The sequence below is a fragment of the Neoarius graeffei genome, chromosome 21, assembly GCF_027579695.1.
Source record: "Neoarius graeffei isolate fNeoGra1 chromosome 21, fNeoGra1.pri, whole genome shotgun sequence".
NCBI lineage: Eukaryota > Metazoa > Chordata > Actinopteri > Siluriformes > Ariidae > Neoarius > Neoarius graeffei.
Window position 1 is genome coordinate 5,049,349 of NC_083589.1, and position 12,325 is coordinate 5,061,673.

A 12,325-nucleotide genomic window follows, 5' to 3' on the forward strand; every position below is an offset into this window, starting at 1 on the left:
TTGTGAACCAGCACTGATTTGGTGGAAAAGGGGTAACAAACAACATGGCAGCGATTGGGCGAAAGCCGCAACTTGTGCTCAAGAAAGGAGTAATTTCCTCCGTGATCTGGAATTGGTTCGGTTTTGCAGCGTCGGACGCAGACCAAACAAGTCCTCGTTGTGCGGTGTGTTTGAAAACTGTTGCTTCCAAAGGAAGCAGCATGACGAATTTATTCCAACACCTTAAACAGAAGCCTGCAGCGGAGCGGGAGAAGTGCTGCTCCCAGCGGAATGAACACAGCCGCAGCACGGGCGCACCATCCACAGTAAAGCAAGCAACCGTCCCGGACACATTTTCCAACTGTGTGCCTTATGATAAGAATGGGGCGCGGTGGAAGGCAATCACAGACGCTATCACGATGTTTATTGCAAAAGACATGGCGCCCATACATATGGTGGAAAAGTCGGGATTTTTTCCTTATTTTGTCAGTTTTATCGAAAAGGACACAATTTTATTTATTATTATTTATTTTTTTCGCGGTCCAAATCCCGCACTCTGGTTGGCTGGCGAGTGGGTCTGTATCCTACAATACGGACCCCGGTTACGGACCTCTGGCGACTCGCTCGTTCACAACAACAAACATAGTAGCATTTTTTGTCAACATTTATTTTTTTTTTTTTATAAGATTTATTTATAAGATTATCAAAAATCTTGTAAATTTTTGCCAGCATTTCTCAGGAGAATAGCATTAATTTTGCAGCATGGATAGCGATAACGACAGTGTTCACAGCGAAAGCGAGTTTTACTCCCCTGAGGAAGAAGAAATAAAAAAACATTTCAGGAGAAAGCTAAAAACCTCTAATTTGCTAACACCGAGCAAAAACATGGCTGAATCCTGAATGACTCCTATTAGTATAAATAGGGGACTACATAGGCGGCAAAATGTAGTTTTTTTCTGCCATGGAAGTGCACTTGTATACTGAGGAAGAAGCCATTTGCATTACAGCCATGAATGAGGATTCAAAATGGCAGCTCGGCTCGGTTTTCCCTTTCGGGCGCTCTCGTTTTCTGTTAGAATTTGGTAAAAAAAAAAATATATTATTTACCAGCTTAAGGTCGGTCCGTATGGTGAAATACCGTGACCTCGGCCTTAAATCAGACCCTCCAGGATTTTGCGATGTTGCGATTTGCAACGTCAACGCAAATTCAACCAATCCCCGTGAATTCCGTGTTGCAATTGTAGGTATCATGCCGCCATCTTGTGTCAGAACTACAATTCCCAGTCCACTTCCGTGTGACCTACGTCACGCGTGGGCGGGATCATCTACGTCATCATACAAGGAAACATAAAACAATGGGACAAAGCTCCACCATCTTTGTCTCTCACATCTGGCTTCCGATGAATCTGGACGTATAAAGAGGCGCTCTCCACCCAGAAAGACGTCTTCTTTCTTGCAAGATCCATCACTCGGCGCGATTTTCTTACTTACCCTTGGCAAAGGTAAACTCTACAGTCGCGCGATCTTTAAACTCAACCTGAGTTACAACCGGTTTACTTGCATTAGAAGTGACGTCACGATTGCAGCCCAGGCAGTTAAAAGTTAAGAAGCGATTGAATCCTTTTTAACTCAAAAGCGCTGTACATCTTATTCTGATCAGAGACTTTTCCTCACGAACGCTGAGGTTCGGACCAAGAATCCTCTGCTTTCCACGGGAACCACCCAAGTGCTCCGCTGGACCCGAAAGTTCTCTGCGCCTCCATCACGAGCGGCTCACGTGCTCCCACGGTGAGGCCCGAAACTACACCGGCGAATAGTTCTTCATATCTTGCTAAAGGCAGGATTAAGTAAGATTTTGGCATTTGGGCATAATTAAGATAGTCTTAGGAATTTGCTTTTATTTGAAATAGTGTGAATTTAAACCCAGGTTTATTCATTACACTATTAGACACGCAGCGTGTTGATTTATTTTGGTTCTATGTTCTCTCAATTGTTTAATAGATAGGCTGCGCATGCTTCTCTCTCTCTTATTCTGACTAACACTTTAATTTCCTTATCATACATTTTGACCTTATCAAGGTTTCAGTGAGTTTGGTAATGTTGAGTGTGGAATCTTTTTGTTACTGAGAAAACACGTGCTCAACAGGTCTGACCAGGCCTGATACACTTTAGATAGCTTCCCTTTGTCTTTAGCAACACGTGCTCAGTAGGCCTCATAAGGCCTAACAAACACCCTTTAACTAGGCCATAGGGCCTTTCACAAACATACTAGCAACACAAGGCTAATCTAGGCTTCCACCACGTGTAGTTAGCTACACGAGGCTAAACACAGAGCTAATCCTTTGTTCTATTTAGATAACATTCTTTTGTTTTAGCTAGCAACAAACTAGGCCTCCACCACGTGTAGTTAGCTACACGAGGCTAAACACATGGTCAAGTCCTTCTCTCACACACACCTCACTGCTTGTATATATTGATTTATTTTTATCTTTTTATCCTTGTATAATAAATTCATTTATTAAACAAACTGTGTTTATTTGTGTGAACAACAATATGTGAAGTCCCCAATCTTCTCAAAGAATTCAAAAAGGGTGCATATAAAAGTTATGTAATGTGGTAAGTGATTGTAATAATTTGGAAATATACCATAATTTAGCTGTTTGGTAATTTATTATTAAGCACCAGGATTAATGGTATGATTCACTAAATGATTCACTGAATGATTCACTGAATGATTCACTAAACGATTCATTGAACGATTCACTGAATGACTCACTTCAAATGAGACTGATTCTATGGTATGATTCAATTCAAACGAGTCAAATTAAACGATTCAGTGGGATTGATTCATTTTAATTATTGACCTTCAAAAATTTAATGAGACTGATTTAACGAGATTGATCACTTAATATCAATAATTAACTGATTGCACCCACAGTTAAATTGGTGCCCCGTGTGAGGCAGATTGGTTTGTTGACTTCTGGAATATTGTTCAACAACAAATAAACTCAGTTTAATTCAGCAACTGCTAAGGTATATCCCCAGGTGTGTTAAAACGGTTAACAGTAGTGTGATAACCATATCACAAATACTCATAACCTATTTAATTTAGGATAAGAGAGCCTTTCCAAGCAAACCTTATTAATTACATTGTAGGTATCATGCCGCCATCTTGTGTCAGAACTACAATTCCCAGTCCACTTCCGTGTGACCTACGTCACGCGTGGGCGGGATCATCTACGTCATCATACAAGGAAACATAAAACAATGGGACAACGCTTCCATCTCTGCTCTCTCACGTCTGGCTTCCGATGGATCTGGATGTATAAAGAGGCGCGCTCTCCACCCCAAAAAGACGTCTTCTTTCTTGCAAGATCCATCACTCAGCGCGATTTTCCTTCTTACCCTTGGCAAAGGTAAACTCTAGAGTCGCGCGATCTTTAAACTCAACCTGAGTTACAACCGGTTTACTTGCATTAGAAGTGACGTCACGACTGCAGCCCAGGCAGTTAAAAGTTAAGAAGCGATTGAATCCTTTTTAACTCAAAGCGCTGTGCATCTTATTCTGATCAGAGACTTTTCCTCACGAACGCTGAGGTTCGGACCAAGAACCCTCTGCTTTCCACGGGAACCACCCAAGTGCTCCGTTCGACCCGAAAGTTTCTCCGCCTCCATCACGAGCGGCTCACGTGCTCCCACGGCGAGGCCCGAGACTACACCGGCGAATAGTTCTTCATATCTTGCTAAAGGCAGGATTAAGTAAGATTTTGGCATTTGGGCATAATTAGGATAGTCTTAGGAATTTGCTTTTATTTGAAATAGTGTGAATTTAAACCCAGGTTTATTGTTACACTGTTGAACACGCAGCGTGTTGATTTATTTTGGTTCTATGTTCTCTCAATTGTTTAATAGATAGGCTGCGCATGCTTCTCTCTTTTATTCTTTACTACTAACATATAGTTCTCATTATTATACATCTTGATGTCATTAAGATTTCAGTGGATTCAGTATGGTTGAGCTAGTGGGTTAGCTACAGCTTCGCTTTTGTCTGCTTAGCAACACAAAGCTAATCAAGGCCTACCATGTGCTCAGCAAGCCATCAGGCCTAACAAACACACTTTAGCTAGGCTATAGGGCCTTTCACAAACACATACTAGCAACACAAGGCTAATCTAGGCCTCCACCACGTGTAGTTAGCTACACGAGGCTAAACACAGAGCTAATCCTTTGTTCTGTTTAGATAACATTCTTTTGTTTAGCTACCAACAAGCTAGGCCTCCACCACGTGTAGTTAGCTACACGAGGCTAAACACATGGTCAAGTCCTTCACACTCCCTCTCTCTCTCTCTCTCACACACACACACACACACACACACTTCACTGCTTGTATATATTGATTTATCTTTTTATCTTTGTATAATAAATTCATTTATTAAACAAACTGTGTTTATTTGTGTGAACAACATCTGAAGTCCCCAATTTTCTCAAAGAATTCAAAAAGGGTGCAAATGTTATATAATATGGTAAGTGATCTTAATAATTTGGAAATGTACCATAATTTAGCTGTTTGGTAATTTATTATTAAGCACCAGGATTAATGGTATGATTCACTAAATGATTCCCTAAATGATTCATTGAACAATTCCCTAAATGATTCACTAAATGATTCATTGAACGATTCACTGAACGATTCACTTCAAATGAGAGTGATTCTATGGTATGATTCAATTCAAACGAGTCAAATTAAATGATTCAATGGGATTGATTCATTTTAATTATTGACCTTCAAAATTTAATGAGACTGATTTAACGAGATTGATCACTTAATATCAATAATTAACTGATTGCACCCACAACATAGTTAATTAATAATGATTAAATTAATGATTAACTCATTGATTAATTATCTAGTATCCAGCCTCAGTAAAATGGCATCCCCTCATGTCTCAAAAATGGAAGACAATGCTCAAGACGTGTCTCTCCTTGAGGTCATCGCAGACCTCATTCACTGCTCTGCCTCCGAAAAGGCAGACATCAAGTACACGAGTAAGAGTGAATGCCAAAACAACTTAGATAACTCAAACAAACGTATGAGAGATCCAAAAAGAACAACTTTTAGTGTCCAAGCGGCACTAGGTAAGCTATTCCTATCATACTTCCAAAATGCTGATTCAGAAATCAGATGCCTTCGCGGAGAGGTTGAAAGGCTGACCACCAGCAACGCCAAGCTGACAGCCGATAATAATGATTTACATAGGGAGCGTGAGCTCTTGAAGAAATCCCTTGATGATTGCACCGAACGGCTAGAGAAAGCCGAAATGGTTGCCAAGAGGGCTGCCCAGGAGCAGACCCCCCAAGAGCAGCGCGAGGGGCGTGAAAGACCCCCAACAATGCGCCAAACCTCAGAGCGGGAAGAGGCGTCCGAACCGGACACCGTAAATGATCTGGTCGAGAACCAGACATCCCGCCAAACTCCATCAACTCGCTACACGACTCCGTCATTGTGTAGCCAAGATGGAGCCATCCTGCGCTCATCCCGAGCCCAGGCCCGTAGCACACCTAGGTCAGCGCGCTTCAGTTTCCCTGATCAATCTCCAGATGAATCAGACTATGAATCTAGTGCGAAACGGGAACAACACCAGAGTAGCTTAGATAGTGAGTGCTCAGAAGAGCCAGGAAGGTCGCACAAGGACGTGCACCAAACCCTTCGCTTACGGCAAATTGACCTACTTGCCAAAGATGTCGAACAATTCGATCCCGACAATCAAAGAACTAATGTAAATAACTATTTACGAGAAACTGATCGATGCCTGATGGACCTGCCGAACGCCACAACACGTGAAAAACTTAGACTAATCTGGAAGACCTCCAGTAGTAGCGTTCGTGCCTTTTTAGAGACACTACCCCCAAACATTCGCGATAGTTATTCGAAACTTCGCAATTACATGAGGGAAGAATATGCGCCATACACGGACGAAACCTCCGCGATATTGTGTGCATTACAAGTCAAACAAAAACGGTCTGAGGCGCCTCGTGAATATTACAGACGGCTACGTACTGCCTATTTCCAAGGTAGTAGCGCACCAGGGTTGGAAGAAGATAGAGGTTTCATATCTCTCTTCTTACATAACCTCCACCCCAGCGTGCGGACCCATGTCACACTGACGTGTCGACAAGGTCGCTATTCGATGAGGGAAATTAGGCGATTAGCCCAAATGACCTGGGAGACCATCGTCAAAACCGCAAATGGAAACGATGATGACCCCAGAGTCCTTAGCCTCCAGGGTGAGGACAAGCCCCCGCTAACCTTAGAAGGAGGTGAAGCTCCAAAAGGGGGACCCACCTGGAAAAATTCAGGTCCAGCCCGATCCTTGCCGAGCCATCACAAGGGTGAGTGGAAAAATCGACAAGGTAAGGCCAGGAGGGACCGAGGGCGAGTCCACAGTGACTATGGCAATCGCCCATCACATGAAAAGGGTCGTAGGGAACAAAACGGTTGGCAGCAAAACCGTCATCCCCGCTCTGACCAGAAACGGCAGAAGCGTTCCGACCGTAGCTCTAAAAGCAAGGGTAGAGACGACCAACACAGTGATTCAGACCAACCTGGTGAGTTCCACTCAGAGCTGGACTCTTTAAAAGCCCAGTTGGCTGAGATTAAAGAACTGTTACAGGAGACGTCAGACCCCTCAACAGATAAAACACAAGAGCCCAAGAAAAATGACAAAAGACCAGTCACTGGCATGACTAGGCCAGGAACCACGGGTATATCTCGTGAAAGGGGGAGGAGATCCCTCTGAAACAGCAGGCGAGGGTCAGGATGTAGGGCCCCCCCCGGTGGAGAAGGCAAACACACAACGCACATCTCACGTGCGCTAAAGTCTTCACCACCATTTCTCAGACACACGGCTCTCACAAGGCGACCCAATCCCAACCAAGCCCTGCGACATAAACTTAGTCAACTTCACACAAAACAAAACCCCACAGTCGTTGGATCCCACAAAATATGCACAAACCCGTTGCGACGAGATTAGTGCGAACACCGATCAACCGAGCGCCACACGAGATCAAATTTCGATGAACTTCAGTTCATGTCTTTGAACACCGAGTCCGATGTCGAGACACCTGACATCGCGACTCCCCCTAGTGGCAAAAATCTCCCTCTATCCATCGACTCAGGCACAGACACCCATTTCACTGCTGGTGTAATGGCTGCGCTGTGGAACATGTTAGGCGTCGAGGCGAAATTCCATATCGCGTACCACCCTCAATTCTCTGGTCAGGCTGAACGAGTCCCCAATCTTCTCAAAGAATTCAAAAAGGGTGCATATAAAAGTTATGTAATGTGGTAAGTGATTGTAATAATTTGGAAATATACCATAATTTAGCTGTTTGGTAATTTATTATTAAGCACCAGGATTAATGGTATGATTCACTAAATGATTCACTGAACGATTCACTAAATGATTCACTAAACGATTCATTGAACGATTCACTGAATGACTCACTTCAAATGAGACTGATTCTATGGTATGATTCAATTCAAACGAGTCAAATTAAACGATTCAGTGGGATTGATTCATTTTAATTATTGACCTTCAAAAATTTAATGAGACTGATTTAACGAGATTGATCACTTAATATCAATAATTAACTGATTGCACCCACACAATTATATCCAATCACCGCAACTTTCCCACAAATTTGACCAATCGTTGGCGTCGTCTTGAGGTGACGTCGACAAACTACCTTCCGCCTTACTTCCAGTGTTGCCAGATTGGGCGGCTTCAAGTACATTTTGGCGGGTTTTGAACATATTTTGGGCTGGAAAACGTCAGCAGTATCTGGCAACACTGCTTACTTCCGTGTATACGTTCAAGAGAAGCAGCATGTGTGAGTCAGTGTTTCTGTAGGCTTAAATCCTGTTACTGAAAGTGTGTTATGTTTACAGTGAAGGACTGTGTGCACTTTACATTATTTTTTTACTTAATACAAGAAATTAATGGATGCCAACATTTTTGCCAAAATGGTATTTTATTTTCCATTGTTTAGGCAGCTTCAGCATCATACTGTGAGATTCTGTTCAAATTGTTTTTTCTTCTATGAAGCCTGAGCCATTTATTTTATTAGTTTATAATTATTGTTTAATTTAGTCTTCAGGAGAGACTGCCTACACACAGTACTAGTATTAATAGTTTTTTTTCTTACATGAAAGCTGAGGCATTTATATTATATTTTAAGGTAACTTCATGTTGTGCTGTGAGGTTCTCTGCACTTTAACTTTTGAACCAACAGGTGCATTTGGATGAGGGCAATTCCATGTAAATGTCAACCTCACCATGCAAAAATAAAGCAACATGTAATACATCAAAACCACTCCCAGAGATCTCACCTAGGCCTGTATTTTACAGATGTGAATAAGTTGAACCAATTTGTAACCAACCTAATATGTCACTGTCAGTCTTTCTTTCTTATAATGTAAAACCCAAGCTAAAATCAACTTTGATCATGTACAATTCTATATTATTGCCACAAGCCACAGAAATGTATGCTAAAATCCATAAAACAGCAAAACAATAGCCATCCTAAATATTATTTAAGAACTTTGATAGTTTTAGCTGATATTTAGAGAGTTTTTCAAAGGGTTATGGTGGTTAAATTGCTGATTTTCTAAACATATGCCATGTCTATTTCAGATGCGTCACATCCATAACGGAATTATGTCACATCCATAACGCTGATTTTTTCTTCCTAGATTCTGCTTGAAATAGAAAATATTTTAAACAAAGGCTTTTTTTATTTTCAGCTAAGACTCCTTTATTAAATGCATGCCTGCATTTGGATATTATGTTTGCAATTTCACAGAGTTTGATGAATATGTGTAGTCACCCTGGAAATGGGGTATTTTTTCCGTCACATCCATAACGCATGTCTTTTTTGGCATTTTCTAGAGTTCTAAATGTACTATGGGAATTCGTTTTTTCCCATGACTTCTCCAATATGAGAGGTCTTAAAAATATACAACAAATTTTAAAATACTGGAAAGGAATAAAAATTAACTAGGTCAGTTGTTGCCATTTTGAGTCCAAATGTCACATCCATAACGCTGGAATTGCTCATAAGTAAAGCCTATTTTTCTGCATTTTTGTAGTCCTGGTAATCTTTTATATTGGTAAAGTTGTTTATAGGACCATTTCTCAGTGTCTTTGTTTTTTTAATCAATAGTTTTTCAGTAATAACTTAATATTTAACATATCACTCAATTTTAATCACAAAAAGAGAAAATCGCAACAATTTCTCGCAACTTTCACTTCCTCCCGCAATGTAATCGCAACAAAAACCTAAAAAACCACCACAACTTTCATCGCAATTTTCTTGGAAAAACCCCTGCAACATCAGACATTTTAGCCTGCGACAATCACAAAAAAGGCCCGCAGAATCCTGGGGGGACTGATAAATACTGACCTCGGCCCAGAGGGCCTCGCTCAGTACTTTCAAGACCTCGGTCACGGTATTTCACGATACGGACCTCCCAGCTGCTAAATAACATACATATATATATATATATATTTTTTTTTTGATGGGGCATTTATTTATTTATTTTTATTTTTTTTTCAGTTTGAGGGTGCATTGTGTCAGTACCAGTTTGAAACTAAGCTATGTTGGAGAAAGCTCTCCAAGTTACTGTATGTTCTCACTGTTTACAACGGCATGGTCTGCCATCTCATCTACACGCTTGTTTTTGGCTTCTTTTTGGTTTCTGGTTGCACTTTAACCCCAAAGGGGAAATGTAAGTGAAAACAAAATAAAAGGTAAAACTTGTTTTGAACCATTTCTTTGTCATCTGTAGTTTGATTTTTAGTAGAGGGTAAAAATTTGATTAAAAAATCGAAAATCAGATATTTTTTTTAGGCCATATCGGCCAGCTCTACCCAAACCCTGACTGATACTTTCCAGACCTGTGAAGCATGGTGGTGGCAGCATCATGTTATTTCTCTGACCCTGACTCCATCACTAACTCTCTCTGTTCACATTTTTAATAACAGATTTAACGTTGCTCTGCTCCATATTCAAAGTTTGGGATATTTTTCCAGAACTTTGTGCTTTAGTCCTCTTGATGTTGTGCTTAGATGTGATCTCGAACAAACCCTGGGTTCCTCCAGGAACAGGTGTATTTACATTACAAGCACACGACACCTTAAATTTTACACGCACAGGTCGACTCCATTCACCTAATGATGTTACTTCTTATAGTTAGACCGGAATTACTTTAGGAGTGGGAATCCTGATGCCATCCTGCAATATGTAAATAATTTCACAAGACATCTTTTAGATTTCTTCAATTGTTTATATTTTGTGTACGACTGACATTTAACCCCGCAAGTCCATCTTCCAGGTTGTAACACCACACATGTGGGATAGTTTGGGGGGGGGGAATACTTATGCACACACTATTTCAGGATTGTCCTAAATCACACTATCCACCAAACAGAAACTGATGATACTGCCCTCTGCTGCTGAATCTAACTCCTCACTGGCACGCTGTTTATTATGGTGGGGGGTGTGCTGGGGATCAGGAACACGGCTGTGTGAGGGACAGTCATTATAAACATTAATCATAAAGTCTGTAATAACCTGAGAGAAGACGCTGGCCGTCGGAGCGACGCGACTGTCCACCACACTGTAGAAGATCGCCAACAACCTGTCCAGAGGAAACGGCTTCGGCCCCAACAGGTGATTACTGGTCTGAGAGAGAGAGAGAGAGAGAGAGAGAAACAGAGAGCATGCAAGAGAGACAAACAGAGAGATAGAGACAAAGAAAGACAGACAGCATGTGAAAGAGAGACAGAGAGCATGCAAGAGAGAGAGAACACACGAGACAGACAGAGATGGACAGAAAGAGAGAGACAGACAGACAGCATGGAAGAGAGCGAGAGAGAGACAAAACATGCGAGAGAGACAGTGATCTCGTGATTTAAACATCTGAAGAGCTTCTAAAGGAGCTGATGAGACCTCGTGTTTCTTTCATATATGAAACATCACTCACTTTTTCGTGTTTCTTCAGGAAATTGGTTTTCTTCATTTTCCCATGATGCTGTCCACAAACAAACAGACACATTAAAAATAAATAAATACATAAAAGGTCACCAACTTAACCCACAAACTCCTAACGCCTTCCTATTCACTGCTTCAGCGCTCTCCTTCGGGTAGAACCCGATGCCACCATACGCCCGACACAGTGCACCGCATGCACATGGAAATCAAACACGCTTCAGTCACTGAGGACTCTTCTGATATTCTGAGAGATGAAGTCAATTTATTTTTAACCCAGCTTTACCGAGGGCGCCAATAATTCCGAAGCCGTCTCTATTACATGGTTTTTAAGTTGTTTTGTTATCACAGCCCATCACGACACACAGCATCACGATGAAGCTCACATCACTGTGATGATGACGACACACTTCCACAGCTCTACTTCCCACTCAAGTCCGCTGTAATTCTTTTCCCTCCCTGAAGCTGGAACTGGTGCGAGAATGAATGAATAAATAAATAAACAGAATAAATAAACGTTTTCACGATGACCAGGAGGGAACAGGACGAGTTTGAGAGTTAATACCTGTCCGTCCTGTTGAATCATCTCCGAGCATTCTTAAAGATGTTGTCGTGTTGAAGAGAACCCGTGTCATCAGTTCACTCTTCAATCAATAAAATGAGAACTCAGACTCGGAAAGTAAGTAAAAACGCTCTCCTTCACGTCAACGTGTCTCTGTATGGAATCAATTTTGTGCCAAAATGTTCATACAATACTTTTGAAATATCAAACAAAAACGACAAATCAAAATACAAAAAAAAAAAGTCAATTTTTTTTAGACTGGCAAACAAATTATTCGTGTAATCGTGCAAAATAGTCTATTACTCTTCAGAAACCTTTTATTTTTGTTCCACGTCTTTCTCGGTTTTGTTTGACGTAATTTATTTTGGTTGCGATTCCAGCTTTCTCGTTTGCGCTCCCTGACTTTTTGCTTGCAGTTTTGGCACAAACTTCCCGTGTGGGCGGGCTGTCCAGGAACGCATTCCCATTGGCTAACTTGTGTTTGACTGACAGCTACGCTCAGCCATTCCCTACTCGGATTCTGGCGGACTGTTTGACGAGTGACCGATCCATTGACGGTAAACAAGGATCGAGTGGACTCCAGTGGCGACTATGACTACGTTCAGACTGCACCCTGAAACGACCCATATCCGATTTTTTTGCCCATATGCGACCTGTATCCGATTTGTTATTGACAATCTGAACGACACAGATCCGATTTTTTCACATGCGACCCAGGCCGCTTGGATATGTGGT

The 12,325-nt window shown here is 41.5% G+C and overlaps 1 protein-coding gene across 1 annotated transcript in view; it reads right to left on the bottom strand.

Moving 5' to 3' along the window:
- The window catches only part of orc5 (origin recognition complex, subunit 5), a 44,704-nt gene that overhangs the window by 1,878 nt on the left and 30,501 nt on the right, over positions 1 to 12,325 (bottom strand). Inside the window, exons 12-13 of the mRNA XM_060903548.1 lie at positions 11,024 to 11,071; positions 10,612 to 10,722 (exon numbers count right to left, since the gene is read on the bottom strand). Coding sequence (XP_060759531.1) covers positions 10,612 to 10,722; positions 11,024 to 11,071 — 159 coding nt within the window. The remainder of the gene's footprint in view (positions 1 to 10,611; positions 10,723 to 11,023; positions 11,072 to 12,325) is intronic.